This window comes from Pocillopora damicornis, chromosome 11 (assembly GCF_964200805.1).
Source record: "Pocillopora damicornis chromosome 11, jaPocDami1.2, whole genome shotgun sequence".
Lineage (NCBI taxonomy): Eukaryota > Metazoa > Cnidaria > Anthozoa > Scleractinia > Pocilloporidae > Pocillopora > Pocillopora damicornis.
The window spans coordinates 21,099,292-21,120,289 of record NC_142680.1 but is presented as its reverse complement, the minus strand read 5'-3'; the positions used below and the strand labels follow the sequence as shown (position 1 = coordinate 21,120,289).

General features: G+C 38.2%; 1 protein-coding gene and 3 pseudogenes across 1 annotated transcript; 2 read left to right on the top strand and 2 right to left on the bottom strand.

Annotated features, from left to right (window-relative positions):
• Window positions 1-6,099: 6,099 nt before the first annotated feature.
• LOC149038175 (uncharacterized) lies at window positions 6,100-6,955 on the top strand (annotated as a pseudogene).
• Window positions 6,956-8,000: 1,045 nt separating this feature from the next.
• On the top strand, window positions 8,001-9,192 carry LOC149038174 (uncharacterized; annotated as a pseudogene).
• Window positions 9,193-9,231: 39 nt separating this feature from the next.
• Window positions 9,232-12,344, bottom strand: LOC149038173 (uncharacterized; annotated as a pseudogene).
• Window positions 12,345-20,164: 7,820 nt separating this feature from the next.
• On the bottom strand, window positions 20,165-20,971 carry LOC113667923 (uncharacterized). The gene has a single exon (XM_027183790.2). It carries the CDS (start codon window positions 20,969-20,971, stop codon window positions 20,165-20,167), a length of 807 nt encoding a protein of 268 aa, XP_027039591.2.
• Window positions 20,972-20,998: the final 27 nt, after the last annotated feature.

The following is a 20,998-nucleotide window of genomic DNA, read 5'->3' as shown; positions in this document are numbered from 1 at the left end:
TTCTGCGACATCAAACACTGGGCGCCCTTTTTGCTGATTGGAGATGACGTCACTCTTGACTTCATGGCAAAGGAAAGAGAAAATTTGAATATGAAATCACATAAATGAAAACTTTTTATTTCATCTCAAAATGAATGACGCAGGAACTTGGAAGGTTTAAATGCTTCTCTATTTTGGCGCTTTTTGGCTATTTTTCATTACTTTTCACTTTTTTTGTTAAATGGAACTTGAGATGTGTGACTTTACTTTGGTGAAGAAATAAAACAGACTATTTCAGAATATTTTGTTCAGTGGAATTGCTATTTTTTTACCTTTACAAATTTAGATGCTTGCGAAGAGAACAAGATGCAACAAGGCTTCTGCTGTTAATGCCTGAAGTTGTTAAAGGCGACTACGAGGTTTTCGTTTCGCCAAAATGACACTCGGATCTGTTCCTTTATTGCAATCAGTTATGTGTAAAATAATTAAAAGGTTTTTTTTTCTTGTACACAACCAAGAGCTTGTCCACCGGGTTTTAATTACGTTGATACTCTAAGCTTTTGATAAGCAAAGAAACAGCTTGTCATTTGCAAAAGGTGGCGAAATTTTATTTTCAAAAATATGATTTGCAAAATTCGCAGCCATATGTGAATTGATCTTAATGGTTTTTCTACGTCATAAATTACTTTGTTGCAATTTGCAATTATCTTTACAAAAAAGTTGATTATCATTTTCAACTTTTTTTCAATCTAATTCCATCAGTGCCAAGATTGCCATTCTAAGCTTAATTTGAAGAAGTAATCACCAGAGATGATGTTGTTGAATTTACTAACCATATGTTAGAGACATTAGACCTACTCTCAGGGGTGTGGCCAGCCTCTAGTCCCGTGGGCCCGGCCTACAGTTGTTTTCCGCCCGCTTGACTTTTCTAATATGACTCTTACAAATGTTGAAACAAAAATTGAAATTTCTCTGGAAAAAGGCCTACAACAAGTCAAAGAGCTGGCTACAGCGGCCTGCTTTCAATCAAACGAGTTTGATCAATTTTAGCCCGTTTTATCCAACACTCATCAGTTTGCTTTAGAGAACAACGACAGAGACAAATTGTCGATGTGATCTAAACAAGGAAATAGCGAAGCAGAGTTTACTTTAACTGAAGTTTCCATTGCTGTGACCTTTAATGTAGGGGACATGGAATTTGTTGTTTTCATTAGGAAAATATTTACGCCAATAAATTAGGGAAACACTTGAAGTAAGCCATGTAGTCCTCAATGGGAATTATTTTGGTGAAAATATTCATGAATAAATGTAAATCTAGGCCGTAGTTAAAAAGGTTCAGGGCTTTAGGATAAAACTTGCATTTTTTGAAAATTTCCTGTTCAAATTTTTTTCATGGCTTTAAATTTACTTTAGCATAATTTGGAGATGTCTGATGATATCTTTCTTAGATTTAAGAATTTATACTTAGGTATTCAGAGCACGCTTTGTAATTAGAACCCGTTATGTGGTCAAAAGTTTAAGGTATACTCTATCACAGCTGTTTTAAAAGAAATTGTTGTAAAATCAATGTTAATTTTTGACAGATTTTCATAACTACCATTGGTATATGCTGGCATAAAATGTAATAGTTAACCTTGCACATGGTTGAATATGATGTAACGTAGGATTTTAAAAACAAGCTGGGACAATTTTCACTAAACATTCTTTATAATGTCAGTGTATTTGGTGTGAATTGTTTTGATGCTATTTGTATTTAAAGTTGAAGCTATTTGTTCATTTACCTTGGTTTTTATTCATTAACTCATTAACTCCCAAGTTGTGAAGAAAAATTCTCCCAACTGATAAGAATGTGTTTCTTTGTTGCTTCATTCTGAGAATTCGATGAAACATAACGTTTCTAGTGAAAAGTAATCGGCTAGTTTAGATTTTCTCTTATTCTTATTGACACCATGTTTGTCGGTGCATTAATTTTGTGAGGAGAATTTAAGTTATGATCAATCTTGGGAATAAATGGGTTCATTTTAGTGCCTCCGTTTAGCGCGTACTTCAATTAATGCCTTGAACAATTTAATGCAGTTTGTATTGTACTTTTTTTTACTTTTTTGTGTAAGAGAAATAGAGAGTGTATAAACTACAAAAACTGGGTTTGTTTTCATTGTCTGTCTCCGTATTCGAAGGATTCGCGTGAGATGCAGGGAGAACAGATCCTACGGGGACTTCAGTGCTTGTTTTGACTCGCGCGCGCCAAGTTGACAATCTTTGCAGCTGACAGTGTACTGACATTCCATGTTTCAAGCCCCCACCCACTTATCAAACGCTGGTCGACTCTTCGATTGTGTCTCTTTCACTGTCTACCGTTCTCCATATTGTCACACGATTTTGAATGCCGACGGACGTGTTCTTACTGTTACCTGTGTGCGCCCTTTTTACCTTTTTACACCTTTTCACATTTGTGCATCTCTTTTTTCTCCTTCCTTTTGTTCCTTCCCTCTTTTTCATCGTACTTTTCCTTTATTCCCATTTTTACGCGCACTTCTTTCATCGCCCTCAACTTTATTCTTCTACGCGCTTCATTAGACGCGACTATCTCCTTGTCTGTTTTAGTTTTCATTCGTCTCAATCCTCGCGCAACGTCGGGTCTCTAACAACTCATATACCTCCTTACTTCCCCAGAGTAGTTGTTATTATGCTTATTTTGTTCACTTTAGGATGGTGTCCTCTTAGCATCATGTCTAGTAAAATCTTAGTTTTCCTTTCCACTCATTCCCAGTCCACAGGGGGTCTCAATTTTAAATCTCACTTGCCAGTGTTTGCTCTCCTCGGTCCTCTCATCACAGTAGCAGCTATAAAACGAAAGAGCTCCCTCCAAGTCTCTGTGACATAGTCGATGTATTTTGTTGGAAACGAGTCCTTCAATGTCCAAATTAAGGCTTCTTCTATCATCTGATTGGGAATGGATAAAACTCTCGCCCAGGGTCCACCTACATCGCGAGTCCAAGATGGCAGCAGGCCAATCCACAGACTTCTCCGAGTCGGTAGCCGTCATCTTGGATGTAGACGCAGAGAGGACCTTGAGAAAGTATTTGACAAGACAATAATCAAGAAAGGTTAAGTTATTGTAATGCTGCCTAAGAGGTAGTCGATAACAGCCCGAGAGATTCATTAGGAGCAAACACGTTCCGTCGATTATTGGACTCCATGTCTCCTTACGTTGTAGAACAAACTCCTCGAATACGTACGCCTATATGCCCCTCTCCTCCTCCCCTAAATAGCACTTTACATCCCTTTATTGCAACTTTTAAAATTGTACAGCACAATATAACATTATACCCCTGAGTAGCACTGTAAATCCGTAAAATGAAGTATTTGTGCAGCGCATCACAACAATATGAACCCCTAAATAGTACTATGCTTCCCTCTACTGAATTTTTTCCACCATACAGCGCTCTATAAACTATTGCTCCAATTTGGCACGAAAATAATTGTGGATATTTGTCCGCGGACATTATCTATTCCAAGATGCCAAAACTGTGAGCTTCGAGGGACAATGTCCAAAGACAAATATCCGAACATATTTTCAGTTATTTTGCAACGCTCGTGAAAGAATCTTTATGAACAGCTCACTGAATTGAATTAAATTTGAAACGAAGACTTATCGAGGTAGACGTAAGGTTTGCGAATTGGGGAATATCGCTTGCGTGATATTCTTGGATATCACCCAGTATTAGCTTGGGGATGTTAAGTCACTTGCTGCGTTTACACCAATTGCGCGCGAGCAAAAATATTTGATGGATCATAAAAAGCAACAAGTACCCCTACATAGCACTATACTTCCCTCTTTCATAATTTACATCACAATACAGCGCTATAAAACAACATGTACCCTTAAATAGTACTATACTTCTCTCTTCTGCAGTTTACATCACTATACAGCGCTATACAACAATATGTACCCCTAGATACCACTATACTTCACTCTTCTGCACTCTACATCACGATACAACGCTATACAACAATATCTACCCCTAGATAGCATTATACTTCTCGCCACTGCAGTTTACATTACTATACAGCTCTATACAACAATATTTACCCCTAAGTAACCTTGATCGGCATAACAGAATACATACATCGAAATTTTCCATGCTTTGTGTCTTTCTCTAAGGTTCATTAAATACTCGATGAAAACCTTTGCGTCGTTCAAAGAAAACGCAGCATTTTCCAGCGCAGTCGTGACTCGTTTTGACGTGAAGACACAGAGATGGCGAGTTGATTAAGGCTTTAAATTTCAAACTCTTAAGGGCGGGAAATATTTCTGAAACAAAATCATTCACGAACATCATTATTAATTCTGAATAATGTAAATTCGATTCACGTTTCCTTTAGATAATAAATTTTAATCCCATTTTGCCAATCATACAAAGAAATCAATACACTAAGCAATACCTCCAACAAAACACAATTACACAGTTGTAAATCTCCATCCTCATCCTCAGTAGAACTATGCTATCACAAAGGTGGAATAATCGCGGAAGAATAACTGCGCTTAAGACCTTCCTATATACCAAGGAATTCGTGCCACTGGATTGGACATGTGCCAGTAACCTACTTTCACTTTTAACGTGACGTTCAGCTAAGATCAGTAAACTGTTTCTTTTTTTCTTCATTTTAAACGGTTCCAATCCTAATAGTGGTATCATATTTGCATAAGAAAGCTAATGTCAACTTGAGACTCTGCATTATTTTTTTTTTTTGAAGAAATGAAACACAACAAACCAGAGATACCACGTACTTAAAACACTAACCGTTTAAACATTTTCTTCCACATGACGCTCTTAACGGGCTCAACGAGCTGCCAAAATTCTCTTCAAATCCGTTTTCGTTCGTGTGATAGCTTGACTTCTATTTCTATTTGACAGTTCAATTCCACAGTTTGACTGTTAAACCTTAAATGAAGATTTTTAGACATCAGCTGAATAGATTTATGAATTTGCTAAACGGCGAATGAACGCATTGAAATCAAAATTGATTTTCTTTAAGCTCAGCTCACTGAACTACTAGTCTGCTGTCAGATGATTAACGTGGACGCTATTTTAGTCCCTTAAATTTCTCATTTCTCAATGCGTCAGCAATTGAAATTATATTCATGAAACAGGGACGCATTTTGTGAGACAAATCTTGGCAATGACTGGTGTAAGCCGCAAAGGTACAACGGACGATTACTGATCATTCTGATTTTTCGGTCATTGCTAACGTAGTACTTGTGGTCATAAGCATGATCCTAAGCAGACCCTTGCAAAAGTTTCAACAAAAATGCAGAGACCTGGAGATTTTCGCTTAAACACACAACATTGGAGTAATATCGAGGTAATTATTTTTGATTTTAATGAAGCCTTTTGAATTTTCTGAAACACACTTGTAAGTGCAATGACTGCTGAATGTTCCTAATAAAGACGAAATAACCTTGGCTTTGCTCTCTAAAATAATGACTTAATATTTAGAAAGCAATCATATGATTTGAGTGTTCAGTTCCGTACCCTGAAACGGCATTTAAAAAATTGAAAACCATTTCTAGCTTCCGCACAGAACTCATATTGTGCTTCTTGTGTTGTTTCGCTGCTCGTCTGTCTTCGTCCTTTAAAATGATAAGTTTGTTTGGGACATTAGGATTAGTTTTTCTAGCAAAATAACTGGCCCAGCTATGACTGCCCTATTTACCGGACCAGGTAGGAATTCGCTTTAGCTGATTATTTTTATTTTTTTCTCAGTTTAACACAGAGAACTCTTACACAATAAACTTTCAGCACCTTTGCTCCCTCAAAGTTCAGAGCCCTCTTACTTCATAATTTTTTTATTCAGTACGATGGTGTTGTAATCTTCACGGCTTACTGTTATGAAAAATTCCTAAACTACACAGCAGTGAATCGTTGTTGTTAAGTGCTTCTTAATAATTGTGTGCTGAATATAATACGCGCCCTATCAAAACAACATTTCCATTTACTATGAAGCGAAACATCTAAAAAGTTCTGCTTAGACTCTTTTTTATCCCTTAGTACTGATCAAAGGATCAACAGTTTTTAAGGAGAGATCAGTGTCTTGTGTTTCAACAACGAAGTGATTGAACGAATATTTATGGAAGATTTTACAATGACAACCCGCGTGGACATAGACGAGCATGCATCACTCCTGTACCGCTCAAGCTATTACCTACCTCTTCCAAAACGTAGACAGGCAAAACAAAAGATCCATCAAACTGTGGGCTGTAGGCTTTGCCTTGCTGTTACTATGGAATGTTGGTGGCCCATGTGTGTACATGATTCGTAGTGTAAATTGTTTCAAAGACAATTCCACTGTCTATTTTTGTGAGAACGGCGCAGTGTTTCCATATTCCGAAGAACTGGTAGTAACATGGCTTGCTACACTCTCTGTTTTCACAATCATCATCATCTTGGCACTGCAGAAAGTTCCAGATTTTCTTGGATACAAAGCCATCCTACATCAGCTGAAATTTCTTCCCTCCTGTTGGACTCTGATGATTCTTTTGTTTGTATCCTTGACCAGATACATCAAACCAGCTATATCTGCCAAATCCATCAATTCCTGGATGATATTGATGGCTTTGGCTTTTAACTACATTCTTAGAACTTTATTTGTTGGCTTTTTGAATTATACGCAGTTGAATTTTTTGAAGCGTAAATATCCCAGTTATATCTTTGTGTTCTCAAAACTTTCCGTGCTGGTGTTATTTGCCATCTCTCTAATGAACCTGCTTGCCACCATTTTAGAACTTACTGTTCAAGTTCATTAGGTGCATCGGTCTATGGGAGCACAACACTCAGAATATTTTGAAATGATAAATGATCTCCTGCGTGGCTTTGGTACAACCACTTTTAGATTCAAAATGACGAGTTTCTTTTGGCAGAAACTTTTCATTGATGATAAGAATATTCTCTCTAACCAAGCACCTTTGCAGTGATAACATGGATGATAGAGCAGTAAAACAGAGAGTGTATAGATTGGTAAGAGTGACGGCCTCTCATCCCATTTGGCGCAATTTTCGATTGAGTATCGAAAGTAATCGGAAATTTGCTTCACCACGCTCTGTGATTGGTCCAGGAAATTTAAACTCTCGCTCCCTTCGGAACAAATCAGTTGCAACGCTAAACCCAATTGCGACTCTTACCCTCGCGTGTTTCCACGACCTTTGCAGTTTTACTTGGTTTTACTTTGAATTCGTATCTGTTCTTTGAGATAATTTCCTCTCCTCTGATTGGCCGATGTATTAACTTTGGCTTTGGTTTCAAGACACGCAATCGAAATGCACCATTAGGAATTCTATTACTTTCTATCTATGCGAACGACCGAGAAAATGGCTCTAACGAATTGTAAATAGCCCGTTCCCCATCTCTCTGGTTAAAAAAGCACATGACATAATATTCGTGTTTTTTTGTGTTTCAAATGAAATTGTTAGTTACTTCTTATATGTTTCCCTTAACATATAAACGGGTTTAAATCCTAATATACCAATTTCATTTCATTTTTATTACTGAGACTCATTAAATTTTTATTTGCTTGCTCTTTTTGTTATGTACACGTTCAAACGCAAATAATTTAGTGTTTAAACAAGTAAAAGGTGAGTTTGACTCAAAGGTTTTGCGCATCCTCCATGCACATATTTATTGTGCAAAATCGTTGCAGTGAACGGCTTTCAACTTGAAAAGCGCCTAACTCCAAGTGGCACCATGAGTGTTCGTGTCAATCAGGAGAATCTCAGGCGTGAGTCATCGATTCCCACGCACGAAAATTGGAATTTTTTTAATCTAATCTAAAATTTCTTTGCTAATGGGGAGTCTACATTTCCATCAGTCTGTTCTAAACGGCGAAAGATTAGTCTTTTTAAACGCAGCCAAATAATTTCCGCCTGAGTGCAACACCAAATCAACACGCCGCTAGTTGTATGTTAGTGAATATTTTATAATAGTGGTGTCTACGTTCACGATGGTCAGTTGCCATGGGTTTTCCTCCCGCAACTCTGATGCGCGCTGGCGCAGAAATCATCAGCGGCAGTTGGCACGAAAAGTAAAGGCCTATTAAAAAATGGCGGCAAATAATAACAGCGCGAGCACATCAAACAAACTCTGTTTAAGGCTCTTCGGCATGGAGGATGAAACAGAGAGAGGAGACCGGTTTTGGAATACCAACTCCGTAGAGATGAAGTTCTCTGCGGAGAAAGAATGGTTGAGGAGGGTTCGTTTCGCAGAAATAAACCTAATTACGGGATGAGAGACCTTGATCCCGTGTTGGAAGAGCTCACAGGCAACAAGTTGGAGCTTGTAGGTCCCTTGGTGGATTGCTTCCTAAAGGAGATCGCGCTCTCTATTAATGCGAAGCTCGCTCGCTCTAGAATGACCGGACTTATGGCGCCCATAACTCTCTTTATGCCATTTCAAGTCTTTAAACATATCTGGGTTTTAGTACAAGGCTACGGTGGAAGCGCGGACACAACCAAGAATGGTAAGAGAATAACGCTAACTTTCCAAAGGCTCGACACTGCAGAAAAAATTTGGTCTCCCGCGAGATTTAAAGGAGAGAATTTTCTCAAGAAGCGGCACTTCGAGAAAATCCCCGAGGATGTTCGCGTGCTTCAAAGTTACAGCGGCAAATCAATTGTTGTTGTAACACCAACTACGCCGCTGCAAATGGTTTATTCAACAAAACAACAAAGGGTAGTAACCACATTTTGCGTGCAGCGCTATGATCGAGAAGGATTTGCAAAGGACTCCAATTTGCAAAAGCTATTGAATTTGAACAATATCTAGCTTGACAGTTAATTAACAGTAGGACTTGCTAATGTTTTGTTAGACCTTGTCACGAAACTTCATACATCAAAAGAATGACAACCTTGAATGTAATCTGAAACAAAGTTCTAAAGGAAACATGTTTTTAATACAAGCAGATATTTTAAAATTTAATCTTCGTATCTTGTAGACTGTAATACATTGGAGTGAATAAATAGAATTATGGTTTTACCTAAACATAATAGCTGAAAGCTTTCTTATTATTTGACTAACAATGATGTCTGACTCATTTATGAAATTATCTATCAGTATACAGAATTACTCCTTTTAGATACAAATTTCATTTATCTGTGTATACTTCATCTTACTTTTAAAACTATCAAGCTGCAACTTCGTTTACCTTTTATTTGAGACAAATCCATTAATAAAACAAATGTATTTTGTCCACATAAGCAAAATGCTGGGTCACTAGTTATTGACCCTTTGACCCCTTACAATGTCTAGAATCTAATTTCTTCTTACAATATTAACCCCAAATTAAACAAGGTCACAAGAATGAGGGAAATAATTATTAACTAATGAAGCTCTTGATTATTTAGGAAATTCTCCTTGTCAACACCTTGTAAAATATATTGAGAACAGTATAGAGAATATTCATGCTATTGTTGGCATGTAAAGGCTTAAGTGGCCAAACTTTAAGTACAAAATTCCATAAATTCATTAGAGCAGAAACCCTGCCTCTAAAATGCAAGTTAGTAAAAAAAATAATGGGTTTATAAAGTTTTAAATGTAATATATCAGTGCATACCAAGTGATATCAGTGACAACAGTACTTTTGCATTTGGACAGGTTTAACCTCTCTGACAAACATAGCTAATTTAAAAAACTTTGCACCAATTTAAATATATTTTTCATATGAAGTAGGTATATTACTCACATTACTGGTACACAGAATTTGTTGAGAGCCTAGTTATCATTCTCATAACAAGTATGCCTTATTGTGCACCAACTTGGCCAAGAAAAATAACTTGAAAATCAAATATTTTGAGAGATTTAAACTGTTGATTAAAAAATAATTCAACTACCCCTCCCCAGCCAATGCACCTTCAAGGTGCTTAATTAGAATTTCCTTAGTACCTGCAGTGCTTAATCCTCTAATTCGTAAAGCTTCCTTTAAACTAGGCACTGTCATCAAAGTTGGCTGGATAGCTACCTTTCTTACCTCAGTGGCATTGCAGAACTTTAAATGAGACAATAAATGACAGGTTATCAGCAAAGCGAGTATTGCACTGTTTACAGACAACAGGTTTTAGTGCACACAACACAGATTCTGTCAGACCTCTGCTGCTTGCACAAGTCACAAAGTTAATACTAGAGAAACAAACTTAACAACTGAGCAAATCGTTTTCTTTATTTCTACCACAATTACAAACATTTGATTGGAAACAGTGTGGTGGAGAACGTGATTGGTAGTGTGAGGTATAAGAAGATGGCATTGGTTGATGTTCTGGGAGGTAAAATGAGCGAACATAATTACTTCGCATTACTTGCCACCATTTACCAGTGGCAATACTTACATTTGACCGGTTAGTTAAGGTCAAATCTTCCTTCACCCCAGAATGTTTGGCCTCTTTAGCCTGCAAAGAGACAATGCCATAGCCCACCCCATACCTTGTAAACAGCAAATTTGCATGATAGGGAATGGCATATCCAATTGTCCATGTTGTGACATTAACACTGGATGAAAAAAACAAAGACATCAGGTTAAAATACATACTACACATTTCTTTCAGTTCTGCAACCTGAGCAGAATTGGTCTCTAATCTATTTAAAAGCCCCCCAGCATTCCTCAGATACTCACCTATCTTGCTAAGAGCCAGTCGTTGGATTGTTTGTGCCTCTGTTTCATCTTCATTTTCTAAAGTGTCAACTAAACGGTAGTAATATCGAGCCAATGCAATAGCTTGATTGCCAATAAGCCTAACTGGTAATTTGTTATACCTGTTAGTTTCATCACTAAAATGTTCTTTTACTCTTGAAGCCAAGTATCCCAGTCCACACCCCCCCTCACCTGTTGCATGCCTTACATGAGGAAAACCTGTCTTCTGCAGGTATTGTTTTAGGTCCTCCTCTGATTTCTGCAACATTTCCTGCTTTCTGGCACGCTCCCCAACACTGTCTATATCAGAAACCCTCAAAAGAGTCTTTTGGGGTTGTCCCTCCTTAACATCTCCACCTCTATTCCCTATAGGTGCTGCCAGGGCAGAAACAAAAGGATCAAACTTTCCTCTTCTTACTGCTTCTAAATATAGGAGATCAATATAATGCTGCCAGGCATTGATCTCACAGTGCATGGGTTCTGGCCTTAACTTGTCTGCAAAATGCCCAATCCTTGGTAGACCTAACTGTGGGATGCCATTTTCAGCCATAAAATGCAACTTTCTGGAATTTTTATTTTTTTCTGAAAGGTTTGGGGCAAGAGAGGTGATAAAATTGTTTACCTTCTTAGTATTAGAGGTTCTCATTTCCATAGTGTAAGGCTTCCAGGTGTCATCTTTACCCACTCCAATACTACCCCCCATAGTGTTTATGTTTCCTTTATGAACATTTGCATATGGGGAAGGATATGTAGCTGCCTGGTTGAGTTCATTGGCAGCCCAGTTCTGCCAGGACATGTCTGCTCCTGGCTGAAATTCAACAGTGCACTCCTTATCACAAACAGTCAAAACATTACCTTCCAACATTTTCATCTCTTCAGTGTGCTGCTTCCAGAGGTCATGCATTATTTGATCTTTCTCTTTTACACTTACACTGTGGAGGAGGTACTGGAAGTCCCTACTTCGTACCTGATCTCCAAAGTTCCAGCACACCATACTTCCTATTGACATTGTCAGCTCATTTGTTTCAGGAGCTCCATCATCTGAGAACTGAAAAATAAAATGATTTTCATTTTCATTGAACCAGACAAGTTTACGAGAAAGATGGAGAACTCTCAAGTGCAAATCAATAATCATAAACACCAGGCCAGTGACTGTGCGAGAAACACCTGATACCCCTGGGATCTGTGTGACATGACCAATGTCTAAACTTTTCACAAACTTGTCAACATTGTCATCTGAGAAGCTGAGCTTGGGTAACCTTAAGTCAACTCCAAGACATTTAATGTTACGTGGCAGCCAGACTTCTTTTTCAGCATTAAAAAATGAACTTTGTGTTTTACAGACACGATTATACTTTCTTCTTGACAAATAACTCTGATATTTAAGTGCCACAGACTGTTTCAGTACTTCTTCTGACTTCTGAAAATCATTAATGGCTCTCTCAAAAATACCCTGAAGAAATCGGCCCCTCTTATAACTACTCATTAATTTGGTCATGGTTTCATTACTTGCATTGGCAGCCAAAAAATCCCATGCCCCATACAATGAAGCTTCAAAACCCCCATGAATAAATTCTAAAATGTTTTTAGTTTCTTCCCTTCTCCTATATCTAGTGCTCGACTTATAATCATTAATCATTTCATATGATGTGCTAGCAGCACTCCTTCGCCTTCGGGAATAATCCTTCTGCTCCAACAGCTTTTTCACTTTCTCATATGCCTCCTTTAGTTCTCTCAGTGTCTCCTCTGCTTCACTTATTTCTTTGTCTAGTGTCTCTTTCTCTCCTTTTGATTTTTGCAGTGCTCTTTCAATAAACAAGGATAGGGAATCATCATCAAAATAATGACAGTTCCAAAACGGCAAATAAATGAATAAATAATAATCAATTCCGTTTATCTTGCCGCAACTAACCCACTTACAAGTAGGAAACTAACCTGATTCCTCCACTAGAGAATCTGTCTCCCTTTGTAAAGCCAAGATATCTTGCTTCTTCTTGGATAAAGCATCTTCTTGGACTTGAAGATGGCGAAAGTTGTCTTGGAGCGTTTGGCGCTCCTTATGAATATTAAAAATGGGCGATGTTTCCCAGAAACGATTTACTTGTTGTTTCGAATCACATTTGCCCACATGGCCTTTCCCTTTGCTGCATTTTCGGCTTTTCCCGCAACATTTACGGTCTCCTTCAGGGCTACAGATGAAATAAAACACTCGACATTGAGCCTGAGGAAATTCAAGATGGCGGCCTAAACTGATCAACGGAGAAAATCGAGTTTACAGGACATTTTCTTACCTGGATTCCTCCGAAGAAATCGGCGAAAACGACGCCATTAACACCAAAGTCCACTTTCAACTTTCGATTTATGGCACGCTCGGTAACTAAACGGTCAAAATTATGCTTTTCAGGGAGGAGGACAGGTATTTTGGGTGTATTTTCTTCGTTTTTGTTCTGCGTTTGTCTTAACAGTGGAGCCCCCTAAGTAAAAACTTGTTCTCTCAGTACCAGGACTCTAGAAATACATAAATCACAGCGGTTGTGTTGACGTATTGGCTTCTGTAAACCCGTTGCTAGCCGGTAGCGTACCTATCTTAGACGAGCCGTTTCGTGGAGAAGTCATTCGAAAAACCTGATTTTTTCTTTCTTCTGCCATAAGTGAAAGGCCATAGTCATTCAATATGGAAAAAAGAAGGTTGGTAAGCTTTATCCAATGTAAAATAAACGACTGAAAAAAGCCCTTTAGCTTGACGCCTTAAATCAGCTCAAGCCGTGAACGCGTCATCACGTGACCTCTAAGATAGCAACGGGAGGAATTTACATAGCAACCGACCATCGTGGTTAGCGCGTGACAGTCTGTCACTCCATTAAGCAAGAAACAATAAAGTTCCGCAAAGAAACTTGTGAAAAACAAAAGTAAATGCGAGTTGAAAAGAGTTTCGTAAAATAAATACCTGCTTTAGAATGTCTGTTTTTAAGGAGTGCGTGACTCGATATCGAGACCAAGTGAGAACTCGTAGGAATGGAGATGCTTCGTGACAAAAGTCACGCATTGAGACCCTAATGCTGCTTTTTTCTGTTTTTAACCCCATTTTTCGAGAGCATATATATTAAATGTAATTCAGGCTAAGTTGAGTTGATGGCTACTGCTACCTGTTGTAGTCATCTTTTTGTATGATAGCGTTAAGACAGAAATTTAGTAGCAAACATTTCTTCACATCTTTAGTGGCTATGGAGAGGATTTCAACTGAAGTTCCAATTTGTGGACGTTGAAACAGCTGACAATGAAATTACTCAGGATGTTAATGAAGACTACTTACGAGGTTCGCTTTAAGCTTCAGTTACTTTACTACAAGAACATTCACTGTGTATTCCGGCTGTATGTAGATCGTAGCAGAGGCACAGCTGCATGTATGACCACCCCGTGGGGTGTGCTTCCTAGTTATAGGTCACGATAACGACCGAACTGACTATTGACTATAGCATTTTTAACAGAGTTAATTACAATGATGGGGTCGCACATTTTCGAAATTTCGGGGGTAAGACAAGTCTAAGAAAGTAGGGATTAAATGACGGAAAGTTCGCAGTTAGAATGTCGTTACCAGCGGGTATTACCAAAAGTGACTAAGACGGGGTCGATAATTAGCCACAGAATAGACTATGATGGGGTAGGGTTCCTGAAAGGCCAACGGCAGATGCCCCACAAAAATTGACTCAAGCAACCTCTCAATTTATCTTATATTTTTTCTTCCACAGGTGGTTTTGGCGTTACCATCATGACAGCCTGCCCCGAAATAAATCAGCCACAGATACGGAAATCGGCCAAAATAATACTAATCTGGCCAAGACAACGAAATTCCTGCTATCCAGTGGTCTTCAGTTTGTTGCTGCTATGGCAACTAGTTAGGGCACTTCCGAACATGATTCGTGATGTTGCTTGCATCAGGGTCCAATCCACCGCATATCAGTGCAATAAAATGCCGCTTTGCCTTTTTCAGAATAGCTAACATTAGTGTGGCTGGCTTCGCTGTGTATTTTCACCGCTGGCTCAGTTGTTGCTTTTCGGAATGTTCTACAGTTCCCCGGTCACAAGGCAATTCTATATCAGCTCATGTTTGCTCCTTCATTCGTGACTTTGGTTCTTCTTCTCACCCTCGCCTTGTGTCGATACATCAACCTATTCATTTCTATCGAGTCTTCTTCATCTTGGGTCATAATTTTTTTCCTCGATAGTAAGTTATATTCTCAAAAGTTTAGCTGTAGGATTTCTAATTTACACCTATGGGCGGCCGTCACCGCCAAAATTACAAAAATATAATTGGTTGGTAATTAGTCTAATTGTCTTTTGGAGAACGCTTGATCCTATCTTAAGAGATTTATTCAAAATACAAATGGACAAGTCGCCTTTGGTGAAATGAAATATTCCAACAAAGATGTTTATACAATTCAGGAGCTGTGTAGCCAACCTTGTTGAACTGATTCAAGAAAAACACGAGTGGCCAAGTGTTAACTGAAATGGTTCAGTGTCGAAATGAGAAACGGTTCAGTTAACTGTACTTTAGTGAATTGACACAAACGGTTCAGAGTAGTGTGAAATGGCTTAAGTTATCGGCAAATGGTTAATCGTAGGCCGCAATAGTTTAGTATCGAATCAATCTCCTTACCGTAAAGTGAAATGGTTTAGCGTGACCTCAAATGCTTTAGCGTGACGACAAATGGTTTAGTACAAACCGAAATGGTTTAGTGTTACAACAGTTGGTTTACGCCGTAACCGCCAAAAATACAAAAGGGAAATGGGTAAGTCAAGCTTGAAATGAAACAGTCTATGTGGGGTCTGACGTCACAATCTACGTCATTCAGATCCAATTTGGCGCCAAATTCGCCAGAACGAGGTATTCGCCACGCCCTCCAATCGATGTTCACCACAGGAAAAAAATTATTTCTGTAGCCTCGTCGTCCTTGTCCACTGGACTCAAAGAGCACCTTTTTCACATTTGTCTATTTTAGCTTGTTAGCGAATAAATTTATACCCTCATCATCTTGCCGCAATATCAGTAAGTAAATGATATTTCGGAACAAAAGGAATAACAAAAATACAGATAAAATGCATCATTTTACGTGACAGCACAATTACCGTCTAGACAGTAAGAACCAAAGCTGGGAAACGTGATAAAGCGATTCATGGTTTTAAGACGACGAAACTACAACTAAAGGGCGCCTAAAAACTATATCGTTTTTATAGTTTTGAGGTGCCATTGAGATTCTTATCCTATTCAATTTCAAGCTTGACTTTTCCGTTTCACTTTTGTATTTTTGGCGGTTACGGCGTAAACCAACTGAACCAACCGCTGTAACACGAAACCATTTCGGTTTGTACGAAACCATTTGTCGTCACGCTAAACCATTTGTCGTCACGCTAAACCATTTGGGGTCACGCTAAACCATTTGAGGTCACGCTAAACCATTTCACTTTACGGTGAGTAGATTGATGCGATACTAAACCATTGCGGCTACTATTACCCATTCGCCGATAACCTAGGCCATTTCACACCACTCTGAACCGTTTTTGTCAAGTTACTGAACCAAAGGACAGTTAGCTGAACCGTTTGTCATTTCGACAATGAACCATTTCAGTTAACACTTGGCCACTCATGTTTTTATTGAATCAGTTTAACAAGGGTGGCTACACAGCTCCTTAATTGCATAAACCATTTTTTGTTTGAATATTTCATTTCACCAAATGCGACTTGTCCATTTGTATTTTAAATAAATCTCTCAAGATAAGATAAATGGTTCTCCAAAAGACAAATAGACTCTGTCTGTTATTACAAACCAATTCTATTTTTGTATTTTTGGCGGTGACAGCTGCCCATATGTGGGCTCTTCTTTCAATTTCAGTTGGAGCATTTCCGGCTTCAAGCTTGCACAGATTTATAGGCCAAGAAACTTTCTGTTTCATTTTCACAACGCACCGTTGCGATTCTCCGTTTTATGACATAGCTTTCGAGTCTTTCTTAGTACAAGTTCAAGTTCAAGTTTATTAAGTTTGCAGGAAAATCTTTGTACAATAATCACCTCCTGCAAATAGCGAGCTAATCTAGGCAGGAGGTGTTAAGGACATACAACACGAATTACAAAAACACGAATTATGCGAATTACTCGATTTTGCATACATTATTTGACAAAAGAGGGAAAAGGTGATAAAAAGTAAATTAATATATTATGTTTGAATTATAATTAAGATGCCTTTTTTATTTCAGAAATAAGAGTGCTAGTGTCAGCATAACTATCCAGACTTCCTAGAGTTGCAAATAGTGATGTTTGAATTTTCTTTTTGAATATGTGCTTCGGCAGACTTCGATAGCTTTCGGGAATACTGTTCCAAATTTTAGCCCCAACGATAGAAAAAGAGTTTTTATGATGATTAAGCCTAGAATAGTTAACATAGTAGTTACCAGAAGATGCTGATCGGGTATTATACTGATGTATGTCTTGTGTAGAAATAAAAAGATTGCAGATATTTTTAGGTGCAGAGTTAGTGGTTATATCAAGCATTAAGATTGATGAAAGTTTGAAGTAGAGCATTGTTATTGGCAGGATGTTAGATTGCGCGAAATATGGAATCGCATGCGTTCTGAAAGGCAGAAAGTAGATCAAGCGAACAGCTCTCTTTTGGAGTATAAGAATTTTTTCTAAATAAGATTTGGAGGCTTGGCCCCAGGCAATGAGGCCGTAAGATATATAGGGAGAAATTAAAGAATTATAAATACATAGAAGTGTTTTTAAGGGGACAAAGTGTCTTAGTCTCGAAATAATTCCAATATTTCTGCTGATTTTTAAAGCAATATAATTAATGTGATGTTTCCAAGATAAATGTTGGTCAATTATTACCCCTAGGTATTTAACATGATCCTTACGTTCAAGATCAAAAAAACGTTTTAGTGTGGCTATCATAGGCCTTAATGCGAATGTTAAAATTAATGCGTTTTTGATATGGATGAAAAATTATATAGTTTGTTTTCTTAATATTTAACGAGAGCTTATTAGCGATTAACCAGCCAACAACCTTAAATAGTTCACAGTTGATGATAGTTTCGAGAGATTTTAGGTTTTTATCAGCATATAAAAGGTTAGTGTCATCAGCAAAGAGATAAAAGGTTAGTTTGTCAGAGGCCATGTAAATGTCATTTACATAAATAAGAAACAGTAGGGGACCAAGTACACTTCCCTGAGGAACGCCGCAAAGGGTATTTTCCTTTCTAGATACGTGGGGACCAACTTGCGTGGTTTGGATTCTATTTGACAGATAGGAGGAGAACCAATCGTTTACTATACCACGAATGCCGTAGTGGGATAATTTATGAAGGAGGATAGAGTGATTGACAGTATCAAATGCTTTTTGAAGGTCAATAAATACACCACAGGAGAACATTCCCTTGTCCATGTTTGATTGAATTTTGTTAACAATATCAAGGATTGCATGCTCGGTTGAGCGCTGTTCACGGAAACCGTACTGAGACTCATAGAATAGGTTATGTTTGCTAAGAAAGGACTTTAGGCGGTTGTACATAATTTTCTCGAAGAGTCTATTAAAGACCGAAAGAAGTGATATTGGACGATAGTTCCCCGGTTCAGCTTCATCCCCATCCTTAAATATTGGAATGATCTTAGCATGCTTAAGTTTGGAGGGGAAAATGCCCCTTTGAACCGAGTTGTTTATAAGAGTTGCCAGAGGGGCAGATATAATATGACATGCACATTTCAGTAATCGAGTTGGACACGAGTAAAGTCCATGGGACTTGTTTGTTGGCGTAAGCATTATTTCGAGCTCGATTTCAGAAGAAAGAACAGAGTCAAACACAAAAGAGCAGGAAGGAACATTTAATGGGAGGTAATCACGAAAAGACTTATCGCTACTTGGTAGATCAGAGGCGAGACGGTTTCCAATAGAAGCAAAATGGCGGTTAAGTATATTAGCATTTTCTAGGGGATCATGGGATATCCCCTGGTTTAAAGGGCGTTTCATTGCCGCAATCACCTTCGCGTTTTTCTTTTTACGGTTGATCAAATCATTAATCCCTTCCCAGGTCCGCTTGAGGTTCTTTGTATTGTTTTGGAAATAGTTATGGAAGTAAATTTTTTTACTAAGACGAGTTAATGTTGAGATTTTATTTCTATACATCTTAAAGAGTTTAATATTACCCCCGTCAAGAAGTTTATTTTTCATTTTAATGGATTTTCGAATTCCTTTTGTGATCCATGGTTTAGAAAAAGATTTGAGCTTCCGCCGGGATATTGGTTTTAATGGAGCGTGCTTATTGATCAATTTATTTAATTTATTGTAAAAAGAAGAGAAAGCCTTATCGATATTAGTTTCATTACGGGAGACTATGTCAACCCAATCAATACGTGACAAGTCGCGTATAAAATTTTCTTCAGAAAATTGGGAAAAATCGCGCGCAAGAGGTCTGTCGGGTTTGCCTTTGACTACAAGCGAGCTTGTTAAACAAAACTGCGAGAAGTGGTCACTAATATCAGAGATTATATTGCCACTAATGATATTCTCATTAACTTTGTTTGTAAATATATTGTCGATTAATGAGAAAGAATTTCTATGCACACGAGTTGGTTTGTCGATACAAGGAGTTAAATTAAGGCTCTGGAGAGTTAAAAGAAAATCTTGTGCATAGTTGCAAGAATCAAAGGAAAGGAGATTAATATTAGCGTCAGTCATGACATATACAGGCTTGCCAGTAGCTATAAGGTTTTCTGCGGTTTCCTCAAAATAATTTAGGAAAAGCTCAGGTGAATTATGCTGACGATATAACACTCCGCAGATTATGTTTGCTACATTTGTTTGAAAAATTTCAACCCATAAAGCCTGAAAAGCTTCGTTAGAGCTTTTCTCTAAAACTGTGTATCTTAACTCTGAATCAATATACATGCCGACGCCACCCGCTGAAAGAGGTGTCGGGACGTATTCGAAAGTGTAACCTGGAATTTCAGGATTGAAGTCCATAGAATTTGCATTTCTAATTCTGGTTTCGGTTACTCCAATAACAGTGAAATGATAATTAAGTTCATCGAGCGAATGGGTTTGGAAGTTTTCGAGATTACCTTTTAAGCTGCTAACATTATTATGAAAAAAAGATAAATGACTATCAGAACGTTGTTCATTTAACTGATTTTTTAGCTGACTAAAACTATACGGGGAATAGTATTTACAGCGGATAGGATAAATAGCAGAGAAATCTGTGTCGTAAAATTTACTGTTTACAGAGTTCAGACTGAAGATATCAGTGTCATATAGGCTAGGTAATCGTTCAAGATATTTTTTAGAAGGAAGGTTATTATTTGTTAAGAGATTATTATATTTGCCATGGCACTGGATTATGGAGCTCTGCCCACGGTACGGTAATTCAAGGAAGAAAGCTTTATTTTGCTTAACTTCGGTTGAAATCGGCATTGCTAAATATTATAGCACTAAAATCTACTAGTTACAGTCATACAAATACTTAGCTGAGCGCTTCCTGTTCATCTTGGATGATCCGAGAGAGATCGTCAGGGCAACGGACTTTTAAAGAACGTGAATCTTCTGATCTGCGAAGGAAAATGGTTCCGTTTTTGACCCAGCAGAACTGAAAACCAAACCTGATCTTGAATGACTTGGCGTTCCCGTACAACTCCTGCATTCTCGGTGTAAGATGGTCAAGGATTAATATTTTGGACATTTCCTGACTCTCTTCTAAACCAACGTCTCGAGCCACCACACTCGAGGCATGCCTTCTCGCCGCCATGACATTATTTCTCGCGAGTCTCCTTACGAATTTGCAAATGATTGGTTTGGGGTCGGAGCGAGAAGAGTCACGGAAAGGGACTCTGTGAGCGATATCGATGTCGTTAATAGTAATGTTAGCGCCCATGTGATTGAACAGATTAACGCAAAGATTACTGGTTTCGGAGGCGTCTTCATTAGCTTTTAGCTCAGGGACTCCGAGAATTTTGATGTTGAAGGCGTAGCTATAATCTTGTATCTCGTTCACGGAAATCTCCAGCTTCCCGAGGTTTTCCTCGATGTCGTCAAGTCGTTTCCGAATATCATGCAGTTCGCTCTGGAAGCTTGACTCAGAGTTATGCAGCCATTCTAAGCTCCTTTCCGTCTCCAGTTTGGCTTCCCGTCCGCCATTAGCTTCTTCTCTGACAACCAACTCTTGAGCACCAACTCGCTCCTCTAGTGATTTTATATCACGTCGAGCAGAATCGAGCATTCTCTTTAGATCCTCATTATTTTTCCTAAGCGATTTGACTTGTTGATGTGACATTATAAGTGCCTAAATTGACTTTCTTGA